Here is a 24,683-nt window from a genome sequence, read left to right as displayed (position 1 = left end):
CTTTGGATTGAGTGTTTTTGACAAGTCTCGTGCTCGATTGGAATGACACTTACAGATAAATAAGAAGAATAAGAAAGAGATGGCGAGTCTTTATCCAGAGGGATTCAGCGTCTTTAGAGAAAGTGAAAACAGACTTTTTTGTTTGTCAAGAAAGCGCCTAACACTATGCGAAATTTACTCCCAAAAAGGAAACAATCGGTTCATTGGTTGGTACTAACTATGCTGAACAACTCTGAGGAAAAAATCCGTACATCATTCAGTGACCAAGCGCAATCGTTCACCAAGCTCAGGCCCACGGTTCACATACAAATTGTTTCGTCAGAATTGGGCAGCTTAGTTTAAACCAATATGTGCATCAAAGGTCCAACACCTAACATAGATAAAGTTGGACAACAGTTTGTTTTCGCTTTCGCGTCAGTAAACCAGTGCTTCTCTGATTGCTTCCTGAGAGATCCCTCAGTATCGGCTAGTTGCCTGTTTGTATTTAACTCGCCAATTTGATACTAGTTACTGATGAGATGAATTTGAAACACAAAGTTCCAACGTTTGCCAATAATTTACTTACGGACCGCCAAATATGTCCTCGATCGGTCTCTACACGGCTTCTTCAATCCATTGCGATGGCCAGAATCCAGAACTGGGTGAAAGTCTGAGTTAGCTCTGTCCACTTCACGAGACAGACAGGACACAAACACAGATTCAGAATGATGTACCAAATTACCAGCGAAGAGTGCGATTAACTACGCAAAAGCACCAAATAGCTAAATATTGAGACTGGACTAATGACTATCCAGCGCAACGATTCAAACGTAAGAGACCAACCGAAAGCTTAACTCAACCTAACGCTTCCAGTAGCTGTAACCTCAAAAAACTTTCTTCCAGTAGCTGTAACCTCAAAAAACATGCAAAGCGGCTATAAAATTGCAAATTTCATTGCTCGATTCAGGATTCGACGCTTTGCGAACGTACACCCCAATGTTTCTCGATTCTTGCGTACCTCAACGTAATTGTTATGAACTCTTCACAATTTTAACAATTATTACATGTATTTGTTTAATCAAGCTAATTCGCAGAAATTTCAGTGGATCTAACTCCAAAGCTTACCATCGTGAATGAACGACAGAAAACGACGTAAGCGGTTATAGTTAAAATTCAATTTTTTTAATTAACAATCAATTTGCAATGGTCGCTAATAATCGCATTTCCCTGTTAATGGGACCAACACCCACTGTTCGTTTTATTTATGCGAATCAGTGATCACCATTATCTCACTGATTTGATCACTGAACTTTGCAGTAGGTAGGCATCGTGCATCGTAGCAGTTGAGTACGGCTCTCCAAGTGAAGGGCACCGCTGACTAACAACAACAAACAATGCAGGGAACATATTCGCATATTTTGCATCAACCCCCTTTGCTACATACCTATAGCAATTATCATCAGGTTAGGAATTTAGTGCGGAATCTAACTACCATCATATGAATAATGCAAAATTAGTTATTGCAAACAGCGTGCGTGTTAGTAACTGGTATTTTATTATGTGCGTTAGATACCAGATGGGAGGCAGTTCCAAAAAACAAATAATACCCCACTCACCACATCCTCCTCGTCGTCATTGTAGTTGACATTCAGCAGCATAAACTTCCAATACTGGACGCAGTCCGGTATCGAGTAGCAGCTGTATTTACTTGGGATTTCCGCAGAAATTACACCGCGAGAATGCTTCCGCTCGTCTTCCTCCTCATCATCGGCATCCGATTCTGCACAGCTATCGCAAAACTCCAGGTCGTCGTCCTCCGCTTCTTCCCCGGACGATGACGCACCTGAGTCCGTCGATTCGTCACCACCCTTGACGCGGTAGTCAAAGACGTAGTCACGCCGATAGTTGTACACGATTCGATTGCTAGCCGGTTCTGCCGGATTGTACAGTATGCAAACGTTTCGGTACCGATCCAGTGGATGGCGTAGGTTTCGGTTCGGAATCGGTGGAGCCGGCCGATGACTAATTGCTCGACGATTGCTCTTCGAGAAGGCGAAATCATCCACCACCTTCCATTCGTGCTCATCCCGTACCGATTGCACCTTAATATAGTCATAGATGTGTTCCCGGGGAGATTCATATACAGGTTCAGAGCCTTCAGTTTTGCAAGTCCAAATGGGTTGATATATGTGCTCTTCCACCGGCATTCCACAGTCGGAATGCACTCCACTCGTGGTGCTACTACAGCTGATTTCGTTTGACGAATTGCTTTGAAGCTCGGGATTTATAAGCTCACCTCTACGACGACGGCGCCTCTTGGCTGCCGCAAAATTAATCATAGATTCGTTGTTTTCCAGGAACCGGAAATATCGGTCGATCTCAACCGATTCGCGTAACGGACTGTACGAGTTGGCGCAATAATCGCCCATGATTCTGAGGTAGGTTTGGCGCCTATTCAGCACTTTACTACTGCGTTGCAACAACTTAGCGACCGCGTCGACCAGTAGGAACACTTTCAGTCGACGTTCGTATGAAATCACAACACGACACAAACTAACTTCCAGCAAATGCTTTTGCACCAGTAAACAATTTATAGCGACTCTTGCGGGGTGTTGTTTGCTTTGCGATAACCGAACGTAGCTCGCCGTGCTATCGCGCTCGTTTACCTGCGCCCGATACGGTCTTATCACGTCATTTGCATGGCCATTCGTATCAGCGGTTATATTTTGACGTGGCTCTTCTTCCTTCTCTTGATTTAGGACGGCATCGAAAATATTCAACAAGCCAGAAACAAACTCCGATTTGTCCCGCGGACCCTCTTCCGTACCTTCAGCTTCTTCGAAAATCGAAGTACGAAAGGTTATCACGACTGGGTCCAGCAGCTCATCCGGTTGCAACTTGCACTGCCTGACTGGTTGATGGTTCTTAATGTTCTGACGAAACTCTTCAATTTTGTACCGCAGATCACTGCACCGATTGTCACCGTTCAGTTCGAGTTTTCTTCTTGCAGTGCCACAATAACCCACACTCACATCATTAAACGTTACGGACGGAATGCTTTTCACGTGATAAGTCACCTCACAATCGTCGAAGTAATCTTCAGTTTCGGCCAGCAGTGATCTCATCCACTCACTGACCGACGGTAGCGGTGGTGGCAGTGGCACTGGTGGTGGCGGTAAAACATCACTAGCACTTAAATCGTTGATGCCACCGAACCGGCACCGATCACTGACTGCTACCAAATTTTCATAAATACCTTCACTTTGCCGTCCCGAGGAAAAATCGATCAAATTTTCACTGGCACTTCTCACTTTCAGCCGCACTTTCTCCTCCGCTGCTGCTGTTACGGTCGATGTTGCCGCTTGACTGGCGGTGGACTGCGAATTGCGTTCAGCCGTCGTCGCCGTTGCCGTTGCCGCCAACTGATCGACGCTTTTGGGCCGAGACGCGCGATCTAGTCCGGAGCGTTGCGTATGCTTCAATGTGGGGGACGAAAATGGCAAAAAGGGTTATTCATTTTGATTGGCGTAATTTGCGACAGCATCGCAAATCTGTCCGCTGGGTTGATTTGGTTGTTCTGACGTTTATGAATATTGGAAATTTTTACGACCAGGCCGGCTGATAACACGCAACGATGGAATTTGGAGTAATTGTCGTCTTACGTTGCTGTGAATGGTTGTGCGCATTGCCCAAATTATTTGTAATCAAAATTCTCATTTGGGTCATCTCGATGCCATTTCAACAACCTTACCGTGCGTTCGGTGAACAAACACACACAGATTACCGAACGTAGGTAGAGTGGTGATGGATGGCGCTTAATTGTTGGGCCATTGTGATTTATGCGGGTAATGTGCACACCAACTTCCGCCAACGTGTACCACATGACTATGCTCGAAGCAATTGGTAATTTTCTGAATAATTAAAATGTTACATTCCACTTTATAATTTACTTTCCAAACTATCAAAGTACCTCTGTCGGTTTTTGCAGTTTATGATGAGCTTTGTAAGCCAACACGGAAAGCCATTTGTTGGAAAAAATGCAAAACCCGCTCTTGTTTTATCAATTAGTTGATGAGTTGACACTTACTAGAGTCGAACTAACGATTCTTTCTTTGTCATTCACGATCTACATTTGGACCTGCTTGACACCGGAATTCACTACTAAACAATTCGAGATTGCAAATAGTTACACATTGAAGGATGGTTTGCTACTGCAACTCACTGTCAGTGTTATCGTTTATTGATTCTCTGCTAAATTAGAGCTGATTCCTATCAAAAATCAAAGTCGACAAGCATAACCTGAACCAAGAAGGAATCCGAATATTATCCTTGTTGTGGGGTACCATAGAGGAAAAGTAAACATAAAGTATTGAACCTATCAAAAAACTCGATTCTATCAGTTTTGTTATACTGAATACAGTTTACTAAATGCCGGATGATTTGCGTCCAAATTCCTTTTACGTCCATTACTCTTTTTAACACAATTTACGCATTTAAAATCTATATCTATCTTCATTACATCTGAAACATGTTTCTTTATTTCCGCATCTCGTACTGTTATGACCAAATTCTGCACAGTTGAAGCAGCGCAACACGTTAAAGGCCTCTAAAACAGAACACTCATCCCAACCAATGTGCACCAGACAGGCTGACTATAAGTCCATTATAAGTATCCTTATTAACTTCAAGTATAATTTTTTTTTGTTGTAGTTTAACCGTGGATTTCAGAAATCAGAAACAACTATGACATCTTGAATCGAAATGCCCTCATTCTGTTAAAAATAAGTCAACGAAGAAATCCGCTGAATACGGATCACTCATCCTCATTATTTTCAACTTTGGTTTACCGAGTGTCGGAATACCAGCATTATACTTTTCATACAGATTGATTACAAAGTTTTATTACACTATTTTTGGTTAGCATAATCATCTTTACTGTTTGTAAACCTACTAATTTTGTGAGTCTTTGGATCCAATTTATCCTTCAATTCTTGTCTCGTATCGTCACTCGATTGTAACGAATCGACTGGTTTCATAACATTGACCAGTCGAGCCATACGTTCGCCTCAAATCATTCTTTTATCAAAAACGTTGTCATTATTTTTATCATCGATATTTTCAACAAACACCGGTTTGTCGTCATTATGTTTCGTTTCGTTTGGGGATTTCCATCAGATTCAGAACTAACGATCCTATCAATTCAATTCCTTTTCCTGTTCATTCTAACTAATGCACGCGAAACAATTTCATTTCAACAACTTTTCAAACCTTCCAACTTTTTTGGCAACACTGTTTTCCAAGTAGCCAATTTACTTAAAAGAGCGAAAAGAGCATCGTTGCAGAGAGAATAGGGAGAGAAACGAAGAGTGAAAATCAGTCAAAACGGCAACACTCCCTTTATGATGATTTCAACACTAGCATTTTGGCAACCGCTTCCACAGGTTACACTTTAATGATTCCTATTATATTTTAAAAGCAAACCGTATGGTGATCGTAAGATGTATTCAGCAAATGATGTGCATTTCGAAACAAAGAGATGAAATAATTCTAAAGCTTGTGCTTATTAATACATATACTCTAGAATGTACCTTACAATCACGATTTAAGTAAATTCTGACGAGAATTTTAATATCTTTTTTGATGCATGTACAATACTTTTCTCATCCAACTCAGGCATGAGTAATGCTTATTTACATTGTACGATTGGTCTGCTCAAAAAGGTATTTTTGGCTTCATACTATTCGTCTCTCGCCCTATTCACTCTGCATCATTGAAATATTTCTCGCGTGTTTTTTGAGAAGGGCCAATAAGCATCAAAATTCACTTTGAGAGGAAATTCCGAACAAACAAAACGTTAGGCGCCGATTATGAATCATAGCAATAGACGAAAGAGAAAACTTTTCTCTTTCATAAAATGTTAACTTCTATTCTCGGCGAGTTACGGTTTGTCCGGACATTAAAATCATGACAAAACATGAAACAAAACAAAATTTAATTTCATTCGTACCCTAACTCTCAGACAGTTCGGGTGTAATGCAATCTCTGTGCGGTGTGTGATTAGTCGCTTCGTGACGGTGTTGCTTTGTGCAACTTCTCAAAGCCACATCCCTCAGCCTTTTGTTCGCGCAGTGTGCATTAAACGATTGCCAGCTATATAAACTGGATCTGTGCGACGTTGGAAAGCAGTTTAAGTATAAGTGGTTTCTATGTTTCTTAACACATTTGTTGCTTTCTCTCGCTAGCGCGGGTGCTAACCCTGTGCTTTCACGTTTCCAGATGGTCAAACATCCTCTCCCCACGTCTCAAATGAACTCTCAACTGATCCGTTTGTGGTCCACTTTCTGCGCAGGACTATATTATAAGATTTTATATTAAACCTGACAGAAACCTTCTCGTTAGCGTTATGTTAGCCAACTCAAAGCAGGCAAACAATAAAGCTTGCTGTGAGCACTTTACGCGTATATATTTCAGCTGTAAGGGTAGAAATTGAAGGTGTCGTGAACGATGTGGGGGTTCGAAAACATACCCCCAATAAAACTCTCGTTCTAATTGGTGCCGACTCGCACCAGAACGCTACAACGTGATTGTCATCATTCTCATCACTGTGCTTGCATAAACCAAAACTGAAGCCGAAAATGACCCGAACGTCTGACAAATCTGGAGGGTTCCCTACGGGTGCGACGAGGTCCACCCGACGTTCCGCTGCGCTGTCTGGGTACTCTAAGTCGACCATTTCTTACAAACTGCAAGCTTGATGATCTTCTATTCTTTAATAACGATGCCCACTAGGGTGTCCCAAAATGACACCATGTTAAAAAAAAAGTCATCTGGCTCACTTCTTAATTGAAAAGTTAGGGTATTAAGACAATTTTCTTCTTCGGAGTGAAAAAACGCTCCCTGAAAGTGGCGAATTTTGATTTTTGAAAAAATGGGCCGAATTTAGCTAAAATTTCAAATTTATGCCTGTTGAAGTGTTCCTGAACTGTCTTAGATTTTTTTAGGATTTTAATTTAAAGATTCAAATGGATAAGTTTTGTAAGTTAGTTTGTACAAAGTTTTGGTTTATAAGAGCGTCAGAGCCATTAGAACTTAGTAAAAAGTTTAATTTTTGGTGTTTTTCATTGGTTTTTCGTCAAAACTGGGTATTTACAAAATTTTACATGTATAGGAAACACTTCAAATGGTTTAGCAGAATATAGGAATGTAATTTTTCTGATGAAAGTGGTGCACATACCCTAACCTTTCATTTATGTAGTGAGCCCGATGACTTCTTTAACATGATGTTATTTTGAGACACCCGAATGCCTACCCCCCGTATTTGATATGATTATTACTCCGATGCTGAAATAAACCTCTCTCCTCCTTGAAATTGTCTTTCTCAAGCAAATAGGCTTTCGTAATAAAAAACGAATTTGAATCTTTTCCTCTTTCTTTAAATTACACTCTTTCTCAAAACAGAAACTAAAGTGTACTTATAGTATTTATACTCAATTACCCATCCCCTAGTCTTAACATCACGGTGCTACAGTGGTTTTGTACTTTTCAAGTGACCTAGTATAGGTTGTAGATCTCATCAAATGCAACTTAAAATAATGTATGAAAAATGTGGTTTACCCTCAAAATCTTGATTTATAGCAAAAATATGTTTTTCGGGATTTTCGGCACTTTTTCAAGCGGTCATTTTTAAACCGATTATCAATTTTTTGAATTTTCTGGAAAGAAGAAAATGACCTTTTCAACGGTATGCTACGTTATGTTCTTTTCATTCGAGAGTTAACTGGAGCTGTAGAGCTATGCTCTTGGAAGGACTCCCCGTCAGAATCACTCACTACAATTGCAGACGTGGCAGGGAATGTCACCCACTAAAACATTGCTTAAGGCCAATTGCAGCGGGCCGTGATTCTGAATGTGATATTCATTGTACGCTTCAGATATGTACGGGCATAGGGACTTCGCAATCGCGTGTATCATCGCGAAGGGATCGAGCGTTTGTATGTTAACGTGTTCGATCGCGTGTGCGTTTGTGTGTTGCCTGTGTTAACGTGTACGTAACATCGCGTGTATAAATTCTATTTTATAACAGTGTGTCCTTTCGCATATTTGCGTGTGTTATTCGATGATCGCGCGAGGACCGTGAATGTGATGCTTAGTTTTCGGTGTACGATTCAGATGCGAGATGAAAGTGAGTTCTTCTATATCACTAGACTTCCCGGCCATGTTGCCATGGAACGTATTGTCTATTCGCATATTTGCGTGTGTTTTTAGATGATTGCACGGACCGGGCATCTGATATATACTTAATTTTCAGTGCACGGTTTAGATGCGTTATTTTTTGTTTGGTCCGCCTGATAGCATTAAGACTGCGTTTGTAAATTTATAAGTGCTCAAACGTTCACCGGGTGTGATCATGTTTGTGAGATCGTGAGCGTGGATGTGCGTGGATGATCGCAAAGGACTCGAGCGTTTATATGTTAACGTTTTCGTCGTGTGTGCTAGCGGGTATGTAATTTTTTTATAACTCTGTGGCCATTCGCATATTCGCGTGTTCTTGAAAGATCCCGCGCAGACCGTTACTCTGATATTTAATTTTTGGTGAATGGTTCAGATGTTTAAAGAGAAAAAGTTTCCCCATTTCACTATAGTTCCCAGTCATGTCGCCATGGAACATTCATGTGAGCGTTACTTTTTTGTTCAAGCTGAAGGCATGAGTCTGGGTTGCTAGGATCGAAGGAAGAGATTCCCGGACGTGATCGATTCACGATCGCGCGAGCGTCGGCTTAATGTTTGAGACTGCATATGTAAATTTATAGCTGCCAAAACATTCATTCAATTACCGGGGTGTTATTGTGTTGGCGAGATCGCGGGTGTAAGTATGTATGGATGATTTCAATTGCATGTTCGCGTTTGTGACAAATTTTCGTTATCGCGAAGGCCACGAGCATATGTACAGGCAAAGTAATAAAAGGAAAAATAATATGCTGAATAAAAAAAGAAAGAAAGAGATTACGCTTCCACCTATAAATGAATAAATAATAATAATGAAGTAAAAGAAAAGAACATATGTAACATAACATAACTCGCGTAAATGCCAGCAAATGATACTTATTTATCATTAGCGACAATGGCATTCTGTTAGAATTTTTTCATGCTATGCTGACCGGGAACGGATGATTCACGTACGTTGGTAAGTTAATCGTACCTTAATTTATCTACTCCGATGTACTCGAATGAATCAAATCGAATGCAGGATTTATTCCTTCTTGTTTATTTGACACAAGTCAATGCGTTAGCATAACTGAGCCATGGGTCATTTATTAATTTTAAAATATGTAAAAATTAAAATAAATTTTCAACTGTCAATCGGGTCTTATTGACGGAGCTTGCTGCTGCGTGTTGAGATCCTCTTTCTTGATGGTGCAACATTAGGTGCGTTGTCTACCGCACTTTGGGGGTCATTCGGTCCGTGTTCTCTCGCGTTTTCGTTCACGTCCGTGTCTTAATCGGTACTGCATGTTTTTGTTTGTTTGTTTTTGTAAATACTTACTCTGTTGTAAATCTTTCTTCGTCGGCATTTGGTTCTTTATTGGTAGTGTTGGTTGTTGGTTTGGATGTATTTGGTGTAATAGTTGTTACTTCGCTGCTGGTAAAGGCAGTTGGATTAGTGGAACGGGGCCCGACCGTAGTTGAGCTGGTGTTTGTGATTGCCTGGTCCACAGTCGTTGTTTTGACAACCGGTTGTGGTTAAGCATACGATGACTGTATTCCGGCTTTGGTCGTAACAGGTGGAATTTCTTTAGCAGCCTCTGCGAAAGTTTTTCCGTGGCGCAGCGGCTGATAGCAGTATTGGCCCGTAGGAATCTGCCCTGGGTTCGTGACCAGTGTTCGTTGAGAACATGCATCACCTTGAGCTGATCTGCATGAGACGGTCAAGTAGGAGGAAATGGGTTCTGCCGGACACATTTTCGCCACACGAACGCCAAGTATCTTCCTTAACACTATCCACCACTCAGTATTTTGACTTGAGCTGTTTGATAGTGGCGGGATGAGTGCCTGTGGCCCAGTCATGTAGCTTTATTTCAATACAGTCATTATCTACATATGTTGGGATGCTGTATAACATCTCATTACATCCGAAGACGTGTTTCAAGTTGTTCTACGATGCAAATGTCTTTGCTTGACTAATGTTTTTGAACATCATCACAATCAGTACCGCATGGCGTGGATGGTGGAATTGCACAGTTATTACCTCTTTTACGTTGAGCTTCATGTTCACCTTCAACATTTGCTTCACTTCACGAATCAGTGATCTTACCGGATATTTCGAGAAGTCAACTGCAACACAGTTTGCCCGCATCGGGATATCAATTTGCTTTGCATAGAGGCGCGTTTCACGTTTCACACACTAGGTAGAAGAAATCAATTTTTGCTTTTGCAAATTGACAAAGCGGGGCACGGGTAAATTTGATTACTTGCCCTGTTATAACAGCGGAGCGAATTCTAGCTTCTGAACTGAGCCAGATGAAAAACCAGACTGTGAATTCACGAATTGAGCATCGGGAAAAGTCACCAACGAATCCGAAGAAGGATTGCCTATTATTGTATCATATTCGTTAATTCTGCATCTATTCTCTGACCCAGCTGTAATAAAGGTTCAGACGAACACATACACAGATAGACATACGACTAATACATAACGATTGTACGCAAGTACTAAAAACTACTGTTATTACAACACAACCTCTAATAGACATCTACTTTTACATTTTTTAATTAGCCTGTGAACGATGACGAAGTCGACCGATAAATCAACACACACACTGACCCCCACTGCGAGCCGTGTCCACTAACACTGTCACTAAACTGTAGCACAATGTCTGCAAACATGGCCCACAACAAGAGCCAATCAATACCGATCCGCCAGTCGGCAACGCCAGCGTGCACAGACTAATAGCTGATCATTAGTATGGGAAGGTGTAGAGTATGAAATGACGCACTATTATTGAGGCGTAATGTAATAATCATCTTTTTTTTCGAGAGTTGTCCCACTGGAGCTGTAGAGCTAGGTTCTCCGAAGGGCTCCCCGCCAAAATCACACACTACAATTTGCAGACGAAACAGGCGAATGGCGCCCACTAAAACACTGCTTTGGGCCAATTGTAGCGGGCCGTGATTCTGGATATTCATTGTACGGTTCAGGTATGTGCGGGCGTAGGGATCGCGTTTATCATCGCGAAGGGCTCTAGCATTTGTACGTTAACGTGTTCGATCGCGTGTGCGTTTGTATGTGGCGTGTGCTAACGTGTATGAAACTTCGCGTGCATAAATTCTATTCTATAACAGTGTGCCTTTCGCATATTCGCGTGTGCTTTTGGATAATAGCGGGCGGACCGTGAATCTAATACTTTATTTTGTTGTGCGGCTCAGATGCTAGAAGAAAGTGAGATCTTCCATATCAATAGAGTTCCCGGTGATGTCGCCATGGAACGTGTTGTTTAGTGGATATGTGCTTTTTTATTGGTCCTACTGAATGTATGGACCTAAGTTATTAGGACAGAGAGTAATGGTTTCCGGACGTTAGTCTTAAATTTGGCGAAAATAGCCAACAAAAACGATACAGTAGAACCTTGCGGCAATTGAAGTTTCTAATTTGGTAAAAAAAATCAATAACTATTCAATTTTCCAACTGTTTCTGATGATAAATAGATCATTAGATACGTTATTAAATGTTCTCTCTAAGTTTTCATTAAAACAAAAACACTTCTTGGGGGTAGGCGTAGCGTAGTTGGTAAATCGATTGCCTTGTACGCAGCGCACCTGGGTTCGAGCCCCGACCCCGCACATAGGGTAAGAAATTTTCATAAGAGATTTTTCTAACTCGAAGAGGCGAATGACCTTAAGGTTAAAACCTCTATAATCGAAATATAGAAAAAAAACACTTCCTAATAAAAATGTTGAGCATATTTTATATTTTTCATTTTTTGCAAAATAATGGTTACATTCATATAGTTGTCCCAAAACCGCATAGTACTTTTAACATAATAACATAGCATAGCATACCGTTGGAAAGATCATTTCGTCTTCTTTCAAGAACACTCAAAATTGAAAATCAGTTTGAAAATGATCGCGTAGAAAAATTTTTAATACCGAAAGTCTTGAAAAACAGTTTTTTTTGCTTTAAATCAAGATTTTGAGGGTACATATACACTGATCAAACATGGTTTTGTTGTGTTTGACCAGACCTACCACCTTTGGCAGATCACTTCAAAAGTACATTCATTTTTTTCATTTTGTAACACCGTGTAATTAATCCCTATGTACATTGAATTCTATTCCTATTTTAAGGTAATCTAAAATCTTTTCTAATTTAAAGATAGTCTAAAAAATGCTTATTATATCATTATAATTTTAAAAATCTCATATTGTAATCTCCCAGTTATGTTAATTGTACCTTGATTTTTCAAATAAAAAGACAATAAATAAACACAAATAATTTTGTCTTTCTAAGTTCCTAATTTTGGGCTATGCTCATTGTTCACGAAAAAACGATTTTCGAGCTATAATGTCTTGAGCAAAGTGTCTATACAATATTCCTTATTTTTTTATTTATTAACAGATTAAGGCCGAAGTGGCCTGTGCCGTATACAAAAGATTCCTCCATTCCACTCGGTCCATGGCCGCGCGTCGCCAGCCACGCAGTCTGCGAAGGGTCCGCAAATCATCTTCCACCTGGTCGATCCATCGTGCTCGCTGCGCGCCACGTCTTCTTGTACCGGTCGGATTGCAATTGAGAACCGTTTTCACCGGGCTATTGTCCGACATTCTGGCTACGTGCCCGGCCCACCGTAGTCGTCCGATTTTCGCGGTATGACAGATGGGCGGCTCCCCCAACAGCTGATGCAACTCATGGTTCATTCGCCGTCTCCATGTGCCGTCTTTCATCTGCACTCCACCGTAGATGGTACGCAGCACTTTCCGTTCGAAGACACCAAGTGCGCGTTGGTCCTCCACGAGCATGGTCCAGGTCTCGTGCCCGTAGAGAACTACCGGTCTAATCAGCGTCTTGTAGATGGTCAACTTCGTACGACGGCGAACTCTGTTCGACCGAAGTGTCTTGCGGAGGCCAAAGTAAGCACGATTTCCTGCCACGATGCGTCTACGAATCTCTCTGCTGGTATCATTGTCGGCGGTCACCAGTGAGCCCAAGTACACGAACTCTTCAAGCACCTCGATTTCGTCGCCACCGATGCAAACTCGAAGCGGGCGGTTCTCATTCTCTTCTCGTGAACCTCTTCCTATCATGTACTTTGTCTTCGACGTGTTGATGGCAAGTCCGACGCGCTTGGCTTCTCTTTTCAGTCTGATGTAGGCTTCCTCCATCTTCTCAAAGTTTCGTGCAATAATCATCGGCGAAGCCAAGTAGCTGAACGGACTTTGTGAAAATCGTACCACTCGTGTCGATCCCTGCTCTTCTTATTACACCTTCCAGCGCGATGTTAAATAACAGACACGAGAGACCATCACCTTGCCGTAACCCTCTGCGTGATTCGAAGGGACTCGAGAGCGTCCCTGAGACACGTACTACGCACATCACCCGATCCATCGTCACCTTCACTAATCGCGTCAGTTTGTCCGGGAATCCGTACTCGTGCATAATCTGCCATAGCTGATCTCGATCGATAGTGTCGTATGCGGCTTTGAAGTCGATGAACAAATGATGTGTGGGCACATTGTACTCGCGGCATTTCTGCAGTACTTGACGAAGAGCGAACACCTGGTCCGTGGTAGATCGTTCGCTCATGAAACCCACCTGGTACTGCCCCACGAACTCTCTTGCAATTGGTGATAGTCGACGGCATAGTATTTGGGAGAGTACCTTGTAGGCGGCGTTCAGCAGGGTGATTGCTCGGTAATTACAGCAATCCAGCTTGTCGCCCTTTTTGTGGATAGGACACACGACACCTTCCATCCACTCCTCCGGTAAAATCTCCTCCTCCCAAATCTTGGTAATCACCCAGTGCAGCGCTTTAGCCAGTGGCTCGCCACCGTGTTTTAGTAGCTCGCTTGGTATTTGGTCAACCCCAGCGCACAGTGATTCCTCTTCATACAAAAGTCGGAAAAAAATAAAAAAGTGTATTAAATATTTTCAAACAATGGTTTCTTGGGTAATTTTGGGTCGCTGATTACGAATATGATGTCTACATAGCCCTAATACCTGAGGATATTATGATAGGGAGGTAAATGGGGGGTGGCTGTATGACGGTCAATACGGCTGTCATGTGCTGAAGAGCGGAACGCGAAACGTTAAAAACAATTTCAAATAGTTTAAAGAAAATTTCACGTGGTTACTTGGGTCCAGGAAGGATTGTACAAAATCTCTAAACAATTGGTCCAGTACATTTTGAGTTATGATGGACACTGAATTTTTTTCAAAGTGCCTCTGGAGATTCACTATCACTCGCTCAATTTCTAGCACTTTGCTATGCAAACTAAAGAAATTATTCTTCAAATGTTGCCATATGCAGTGAAAATTGGTTGACTATTACCACTCTCTGTATCGCAAAGAAATCTAAAAATTATTCCTTTTTTAACCAATTTACTTGAAAATTTAAAATTGTGAAATTTGCTTGAAATAAGGTGTTTGGATAAATCAATGTATCGACTATAGTAGTTTTGAATCGAAAGGACACTGAACCGTCAATAAAATGCACAGAACTTTTTTTTATAATTTTAAATTTATGTTCATGCACATATTTGGAGCATGAATATTTATGTAAAATTAAGTCCCACCACACACACACACACACCACTTGTCGTGCTTTCTTCAACGAATTTTTTTATAAATTTACACGTTGATTGAAAATTACAGCTTCATTAAACGGGATACCAATGCACTTTAATGTATTTTTAAACCAATATTGCTGTAAAATAAATGACATGTAATATCACACGAACGAAACTGTAAAATCGTATGCTTTTTGATGCTCCCATTGAGTACTCGCATGAATATTCATTTTCTCTTTCGGTAGTACTCCCATTTCAATATGTTTGATTCATTAACTTTTTACGGTTCCAAAATGAAAAAAATTCTTCTGGTTTTTGAAATTATCCAAATTAGATTTGGAATGATGCCAAATTGTAGATCCTTTATTTTATTCGATTTTACAATAAAAAAGTTGAGAGAAAAAAAACAATTTTGAACTAAAGTCACACAGATAAAAAAAAAACGCTTTTAATCCACCTAACAGTGTGAGACATTTCTGATAACTCTTAGCACTCTCTTCGAATATTATTTCGATTGAGAACATTTAGAACTTGATGTTTCGCGATGCTTTTGATAACACAATTATTACTAATGCTCTGTTAATAACATATCTAAATTCTTCAATCAATGCATTGTGTAGGAAAAACTGAATTTTACTAGTGCTGGGCCAAAAAAATCGATTTTTACATTTCTTACAAAAGAAATGTATAGGATTCGCTCAAACTTTGACAACTTTTTCCGAGGTCCGGAGGGCCGAGTCTCATATACCAATCGACTCAGCTCGACAAATTGAGACAATGTCTGTATGTGTGTGTGTATGTGTGTATGTATGTATGTACAAAATGTTGTTAATGAAATTAGTTTCAAATGAAAGGCCTAACGTTGCCATTTGACACTATTATTTTTGATTTTCGATATGTTGTTTACTTTCTGAGATATGGGCGATTTTGTCAAAATACAGCAGGTTTTTTGCAAATAACTTTCGAGCAATATAATATTGTCCCTCAAACTGCACATAAATAGAAAGCTTGTGAAAATACCTTTCTAACAAGCTATAGATTGTCTAAATCCGTGTGCGAGCGGCGGAGATATTAGACATTTTGTATTTTTAGTTCTCGCTTACCAATTTACACCAATTAAAAATGAGATTGTTTCATACAGAGTATTGCTTTACTGGTGTTTTAGGGGCAAAACTAAACCGATTTTGAATATCGGGGTATGAAAACACATCTACGTGATTCAAGGAATTCGATGTTGAGAACATTTTGTGAATTACCTTTATAATAAATGAACTATTTCTCAAAAATCAATATATAAGTTCACTTCAAAGACAAAATAATGCGTTGATAAAGAAACAGTGAGTTCTAGTATTTATTCCTTGGATTAGGCATTGCGTTCAATCATGAGGTAAATGTTGGATGGTATATCAATACACAGATCAACAAGTAATTCACCTAGTAGTGAGATAAAAGATTTCTAATATAATTATACTTGTGGCGTCACCGAAAGCAACTGTATGTTTGAAGCCCAAAAATCTAGCGAAAATTTAGCTCTTTTGCAAGATTTAGGTTATACTGGTTATGGAGCAAAAATTACTACTTACATTATTTATGATAAGAATGTAAGAATCAATATATCATAATAATATACCTATAAAAATAATGTCACTGCATTAACCATCATTTGCCATTCCTCACACGCCCCCCCCCCCATCTCTCTCACTCTCTCTCTCTCTCTCTCTCTCTCTCTCTCTCTCTCTCTCTCTCTCTCTCTCTCTTCTCTCTGTCTCTCTTCTATCACATCTATCTAGCTATTTCTGTATGCATTTCTAAGTTGTGTGATAAGATCTTCTGCCAATCTGAAATATTTATTAATTGTAATTGCGAAGGTTTGAGAAAACAAAACTATTTTTGTCTGCTGCTACATCAACTTAACTTTAATTCAATTGTTTTCAAAGCCTGTTTCTACACTATAATTAAGGAAATTCATGGCTATATCAGAAAAATATTTGGCTTAACTGGGTAATATGAAAGTTTGACGATGGAAATTTTCAAAAGAGACATTCCACGTGCGATATTTAAACTATTCGTATCTCTATTGAATTTTGAATGAAATATATGCTCAAAGACTGAAAGCTGAAGCCAGGATTTCGAAGACAAAATACATGAGAAGAAGAGGTTCTAGAGACGACAATGTGAACCTCCCACCCGAGTTCGGATTGACGGTGACAAAATCGAGATGGTCGACGAATTCATGTATTTGGGCTCACTGGTAACCGACGACAATGAAATTCAGAGACGGATCATAGCGGGAAATCGTGCCTACTTTGGACTCCAGAGGACGCTCCGGTCGAACAAAATTCGCCGCCGCACGAAGTTGATTATCTTCAAGACGCTGATTAGATCGGTGGTCCTCTACGGCCACGAGACCTGGACTATGCTCGTGGAGGACCAACGCACCCTTGGAGTTTTCGAACGAAAAGTGTTGCGTACCATCTATGGTGGCGTGCAGATGGAAGACGGAACGTTGCGCATTCGTTGTATTGGTACGAACTTTCATGAAAAATAACGGATCAAAGACCAAAAATAGCCACAAATTAGATCCAGGAAAAGAAGTCCCCAAAGTACCCACTCTCGATGGGGGATGCAACTACAATGTGTCTTCTAACTTATCGTCGTCCATATTAGGATATACTGAGTAGTTTGAATCATTTTTTTTTTTCACAATATTGGTCTGTATAGGACTTATTTATCCATATTTCCTGCACGAGAATTCCGAACGAAACAATACAAACACGGCTTTTATGCAATCGACATAGCCTAGACATTTCACACTATTTACTTCAATGCAAATAAAAACTTTGAAATATCTACCTGTCTCATTCACGAATCGCATTCTCCCTCTGTCGTTCTCTGTTCAAGGGGCTTGAAAGCACATGTGACCTTGTCTCACTTTACTATATTCAATTGCGCGTTAAAATACTGGACCAGTAAATTCTGTTCTGCACATAAATCTTTTTTCGGGAATATGTGACCAAAAAGTAAACTTTGAATTCGTCAAGTAAAGAAGCATGAAAACAAAAAGAATAAAACCAAAAAAAGATGGAAGCCCTAGAAAGTCCATTGCATATTTATTAGCCTTTGGGATTTTCAAAAACATTTCAGAACTTTCTGATGCAAATTTCTGGTTTTCATTTCGTACAATCCGGTTTACTCATTATATTTATTCAAAAATGTGTTTGGCTTCAAATATATGACCATTTCATTTTAATTAATAATTTCATTCCGCATCTTTTAATTCGTTTTGTTCATCTGCGTTCATTTTACTTATTTTATTCGTTTCATTCTTTGGATTCACTCTGATCAGTTCATTCTTTTTGTGCATTTTACTCATATCATTCATTGTTTTCATTGTATGCATTTTATTAATTTTTTCCAGTTTATTCATTTTGTTCAGTTTCTTCATTTTAATAATCTGACTACTTTTTCAGTTTTAATCATTTCATCCAAATAATTTATTTGATTCAATTTATTTCTTTATATTAATTTATAACCTTTTACTGTAGTTCAATTTTTCATTTTAATCAATGCATTTAATTCTGCTCATTTTCTTCTTTTTATTCATTTTATCACTCCAGCTCATTTTATTTATTTGATTCGTTTGTTTTGTTTATACATTTCATTTATTTTTTTACTTTATTCATTTTGTTCATCCATTCTTTTCATTCATTTGATCCATTTCATTAATTTGATTCATTGTATTCACTGGATGAATTAAATCAATTTGATTCATTTAATTCATTTAATTCATGTGCTTTGTGTGATTCATGTGATTCATTTGATTCATATGATTCATTTGATTTATTTGATGCATTTGATTCATTTGATTCATTTGATTCATTTGATTCATTTGATTCATTTGATTCATTTGATTCATTTGATTCATTTGATTTTGATTCATTTGATTCATTTGATTCATTTGATTCATTTGATTCATTTGATTCATTTGATTAATTTGATTCATTTGATTCATTTGATTCATTTGATTCATTTGATTCATTTGATTCATTTGATTCATTTGATTCATTTGATTCATTTGAATCATTTGATTCATTTGATTCATTTGATTCATTTGATTCATTTGATTCATTTGATTCATTTGATTCATTTGATTCATTTGATTCATTTGATTCATTTGATTCATTTGATTCATTTGATTTATTTGATTTATTTGATTTATTTGATTGATTTAATTCATTTGATTCATTTGATTCATTTGAATCATTTGATTCATTTGATTTATTTGATTTATTTGATTGATTTAATTCATTTGACTCATTTGATTTATTTGATTCATTTGATTCATTTGATCCATTTGATTCATTTGATTCATTTGATTCATTTGATTCATTTGATTCATTTGATTCATTTGATTCAATTGATTCATTTGATTCATTTGATTCATTTGATTCATTTGATTCATTTGATTCATTTGATTCATTTGATTCATATGATTCATATGATTCATTTGTTTCATTTGATTCATATGATTCATATGATTCATTTGATTCATTTGATTCATTTGATTCATTTGATTTATCTGATTCATTTTATTCGTATCTTTAATTTTATGCATTTCATGTTCAGTCATTCGTTTTAGTTCATTCAATTTGTTAGTATGAGTCAATTTATTCTATTAATCTTATAACTATTTCTAAATATAATCTTAATTTTTATGTAATAACCTAATCTAATTTGATTCGTGTATTTGGATCAAAATTATAATGATTTCCATTAATTTTTCTACTCATTTTATGAATTTAAAAACCTATTGTTTCATTTTTTGCTTTACTTTTTTATTTCGGTCGTTTTGTTGATTTCTATAATTTATTCAGTTTATTCGAGATTTTATTTGTGCAAGACTAGAAACTGTTTTCATTCCACCTCTAATTGGGTGCCTACTTCTCGTGAGTTCTGCAAACTAATCCAACAGTGAAATGTGTAAGAAATGTCTCATCTCACTGCTAGATGGATTAAATCGGTTTTTCATTGTTCAAGTCGGACCCTCTTTTTCGCCAGATAATCACAATGTTTGTCAAACTGAAAAATGGATGGATATTGTAGAGCGAATTATAAATTTAGAACGTAAAAATTAGAACTAGGCAGCATGAGCGGAAAAAAATGTGAAGAAATCGTTGGATGGATGAATGCTGAAATATTCGTTCAATTCCTGACACACTCCAGTGCTCCTATTGCTTGATAATTTTGGTAACGCTCGAATTCCGCCGAGCAAACTACAAATTTGATTTGTCGTTCCCTTCACACTGTAGCCATCGATTACAGCTATTGTACGTCTCTGTATTCAGCCCTTGAAATTTGTTGTTAACGCTCATTGTTCGAATTGGATGTTAATATATTCCGGTCAACCGATGACAATCTTCGAACTTCCTCAAATTATCACAGGAAGTCTAGAGCTTTAAGCTCTGAATACGATTTGGCGCGAAATTCGTCATCGCACTACTAGTTGAATTCAATCGATTTCGTCTCTCATACATGTATCGAGATATTTTATGAAAACATTTTTCTTTGAGTTTCGGTTTAATTTTGGAGTTTACAAACTCTTATTTAATTTAATTTAAACTCTTCTTGATCGAAAAGAAAAAAGAAAGTTTTCTTAACAACTTTTAGCATATTATTAAAATTCATACTCCTTTCAATAAAGAATACTATTTTATTATTGAATATAATTCCAAATACTATTTCAAATCAAAATGCTCATAACAAATAATTTCGAAAATGCTTTAGTTTTCGATATATTTTAAATTTTGTTTTAACCAAAACTATTATTTTGTTTGATTACGACCTTTTCATAAGATGTGCGCGTTTCTCTTTCAAAAATAGTAGGTTTATGAAAATGCTCATTGAATTTCTTGTGGCTTTTCTTTTGACATCAAGGTGTTATTGTAAACCTTTTGAAAGCTATCAGAAAACAACAAAAATATGATTCAACTATATAGTTTGATCATCTGATCCTATAGCTGAATCATATATTCATTGTTTTCTTGTAGCTTACAACTTGTTCCCAATATCGCCTTGATGTCAACGGGAAAGTTGCAGGATATTTTATGAGCATTTTGCAAAACCTTCTGTTCTTGATGGAGAAACACAAATAACTTATGAAAAGGTCGTAAACAAATGGAATAATTGTTATTTCATTTATTGGAACAAAATTTAAAATATTTCGAAAACTACAATATTAAAAAAAAATCAATGTATATTTTTTCGTGTACAAGTTTCCATTCCCTGCAACTATTTCTCAGATAGTTTTGCTGTATAAAATACGGTAACCGAGAAATTTTTATTTTCATGCTGCATGCAAAAATTTCTACGCCCTTTTAAAAAAATGCTCTTGTATCAAAATTGACAGAAAAAATCATGGAGATTCATGATCCGAACACAACTGCAAAGTTTTGTTCGATTCGGAGATGGTCATATTTTATGGTCAGCCACTTTCCCATGGAATCCCTCAAGTACGTTAAATCGATGTATACCTGTACACTGTTAATACCAAAAAGATGTGGTTTGCGCAAAATTGCGCAAGATGTCATAGAGATTTTCGAAAAGCTGATAAAAAAATCTTCAAAATGGGCCTAGTGTTACATGCGAGAAAGTGTGTGCTCCTATTTGAAAATCGAGATAAAGTTTGTTTCAGTTTCTCCATATATTTTACAAGGGAAGAAAAAATCGAACAATGAGCGCACTGAACTTTGAAATACTGTAGCGGGCCAACCACTCATCCAAACGTCCTGAAATTTTGGCAAATCATTTCTTATATACTGTACAATAATACAAAAATAACCTTGGAACAAAATTAAAAGGTGCATTTTTTGACTTTTTTCCGCCTCGGCATCACTGTGCAGCGGCTTTATTATTTTTGAGCCGGCTGATATCCTCCTGGATTTCTTGGAGATCCGGAGCCGGTAGTGTAATGTCTTCCGCGCGTGCTCCCAGGTGCGTTACCGTGCCATCCTCGTCGTCTGCTGCATCGCCGTTCAGGTGTTCTTCGTAGTGCTGCCGCCACCTCTGGATCACCTCACACTGGTCCGTGAGAAGATTCCCGTTTGTATCTTATCCTTATTTTATTAAAGTCTTAGTTTGGTGATCAATCTCTCTAAAACTGAGAAGCAAATTTTTGCTTGGTCATTTCTGAACGTTGAAAAACTGTGTTCAGCAAAGTTGTAGGGAACATAATAAGAAATAACTTTGCTGAAGAGTCTATGTATCTAACTTTTGATTTTAATAGGGTTTTAAGACATTTGTAGAGTATTCTATGATACACCTCTAAATCACTTCTTCAAAATAACTTTTCTGGGTGATTTTTTAGAATCTCAAAATGTTCTCAGATTTTGTCCGGCATAAGAAAATACACAATTTTTCTCATGTAAGTTTATTTCTATCTCTTATATCTGTGGAGTTATCAAAAGTTATGGTGCCAAAAAAGCAACATTTTGGTATGAAATAACATTTCAATCCCCAAATTTCTGCAGACAAAGCCATCCTAATTCAAATCTATAAAGCAAACACGTTCAAATCCAGGGATAACCATTTGATTCATTGTTTCATTGAGAATATAAGTGAAGCGACATTTTAGTGACAGCTATCAGTCAGCAAACGCCAAACAAATAATCCCATGGCAAGTATTTTGCTATAATTCTCTTTAGTTTAAAACTACATTAAAGCAAAGAGCTATTACTTGAAAATGGTACAATCATAGCAGTTTATCATCCTCATATCATGAGAATACATTATTCTTCATATGAGTATCTAGTATGATGATGATTCCATAAAGATGTTTATTCGGAAATAGTTTCCTTTCATCCCTGCCTAGCTGTAGAAGAAATATAAAGTTTTCATAGAAAAAATCATTTTGCGGAAAAAGCCGCTATCAACGGAATCAATCTCAACAGAATCAATCTCCAGGGATTATTATTATCCTCCCATAAAACTGAAAAACAACGAGCTAAAAATCGAGCTTAAATTTTAATACCAATAATAACTGAACTATTGCGATCCCAAATGGTTGAAAACGTTTACTTGAAACAATACTCCCGCAATGTTCAATGCACATTATAAAGTCTAGCAATTCTAACCTTCTCACAAGCATTTCATGTAAATGTATGAAAAGTCACCTTCTTTTAGTCTGTGCTCCATGATGTTAGCGTTGACCGCAGAGTTGTGGAAGACGTGTTTTGCCGTTTGAAGGGGAATACTGCAAAAATAAGGGTGATAGTAAAATCCCACTAATATAGGGGAATCACGTTTTCGTGTATACTGTCTAGCTTTCTACTAACCCGTTGCGTAAAAGTCCCAACGCCCATCAATCAGAACAACCAAATCAAACAGGTACCTAAACGTATTATGAGTCATATTTCATATGAGTAATTTACCGGATCCTTAGTCACATCAACGATCACCTCCGAACGGGCATCATCCCGCATCCGACAGATCTCTCCAAGGTCAAACGATTTATTTGTTCGAAACACATCCTCGAACCCGTTCACATTGTGCACAATGTCACTTTTGCACAGTTTTCGCTTACCCTGAATCGTCCCACCACTACCGCCAAATTTCACTGGTTTTATTCGAAAATTTCCGAAAAATTCCTGAAACTTTGCACTATATTTGCCGACTTTCTTCGTCCGATCAACTTCCAGTTCGTCCTCAACCGAACAAAAGGCACACTTTTCCGCACTATACAACCGGCCGCAGTCTTCACAAATATTCTCATAAATGTTCTCCTCGCATCTTCTCAGCTTCCCGTAACCACTACCGAAGGCTTGCCGCTCGAATGCCACATTTGCGACATTCTCATAGAAGTTAGGACACCAGCCGTGCTCGGTTTGCACTCGATCGCGATCATCACCGTTGCCGTCGCCGTCGTCGTCGTCGTCGAGCAATTGCACACTACTGTCGCTTCCAATTGCACCAGCGTGACTCCGAGGCTGCCACCACTTGCTATCGCAGCCGTCGTCATCGTCATCACGATCACCATCATGATCATCATCATCATCAGCAGCCTCTCGGTAGATGTATTTGTTTCGCGCATCGACATCGGCTACGGCGGCCTGCGGCAAAATATGTGCAACCAATTTTACACCTTGCATGCTCGTTACAGCTGGAGTCGAACACCGCCGGTAGGTTGATGGTGGTGGTTGTGATGGTAGCAGTGGATCCAGCAGCGATGACGTCGAAAGCGGCGCCGAAGTTAATTCCGAGGATCTGCTATGATCGTTTAGAACAGCATACCTAACAACTGCCGGGTGACTGGTGCGTTCGGAATTTGTTGACATCATGAGAATGTTTTTGTTTTGATTCGCTTTTGTTCCGATGTTCTTGCGGCGGTGGAAGTGGCATCCACGAGGCACACATTATTATTCGCGCACTTGTTCCTTTTGTGGATTAGGAGGCAATTAACTGCTGATACGTACCATCAGGGTTGATCTTTGCAATACTTATGTTGGAAACGGTGCGTCAAAGCTAGTGGAAGTATAGGATGTGTGTTCGAGCTTATTTGGAATGTTACTGACAGAAGTTAGTTTATTGGGCAGTTTGAAGACATGATTAATTTGTTTTCATCGATTTGGAAGTAAATAAGACCAGCTTGCATTTTTTAATATTTTTTTATGAATTTAAAACAGTATCAATATATGAGTGGTAAACTATGGTGTACGCTACTCTAGGTGAAATTGGAATCTAAATTAAAAGCGTTTGATTCTGAAGCGCGCGATACTAAGACGTAGGATTTTCCAAAAAAAAATATTATAAATTTAAGATCACACAAATTTTATGACTGATTAAAATCGTACGATTTTAAATAGCGCGATCTAAAATCGTACGACTTTAAATGACGCGGTTTTAAATCATACGATCTTAGCTCGCTTAAA

General features: G+C 38.4%; 1 protein-coding gene across 5 annotated transcripts in view; it reads right to left on the bottom strand.

Annotated features, from left to right (window-relative positions):
- Positions 1-24,683, bottom strand: part of LOC131680597 (uncharacterized) — a 60,029-nt gene that overhangs the window by 13,686 nt on the left and 21,660 nt on the right. For 3 of the 5 annotated variants that reach the window (XM_058961313.1, XM_058961335.1, XM_058961328.1), the window contains exons 2-3: positions 23,187-24,276; positions 1,596-3,455 (exon numbers count right to left, since the gene is read on the bottom strand). In XM_058961313.1, the coding sequence (XP_058817296.1) occupies positions 1,596-3,455; positions 23,187-24,092 (2,766 nt within the window). In that variant the 5' untranslated portion in view covers positions 24,093-24,276. The remainder of the gene's footprint in view (positions 1-1,595; positions 3,456-23,186; positions 24,277-24,683) is intronic. The other 2 variants (XM_058961319.1, XM_058961322.1) reach the window with 2 other exon arrangements.

The sequence above is a fragment of the Topomyia yanbarensis genome, chromosome 1, assembly GCF_030247195.1.
Source record: "Topomyia yanbarensis strain Yona2022 chromosome 1, ASM3024719v1, whole genome shotgun sequence".
In the NCBI taxonomy this organism is placed as follows: Eukaryota; Metazoa; Arthropoda; class Insecta; order Diptera; family Culicidae; genus Topomyia; species Topomyia yanbarensis.
This window is presented reverse-complemented; position numbering and strand designations above follow the sequence as displayed.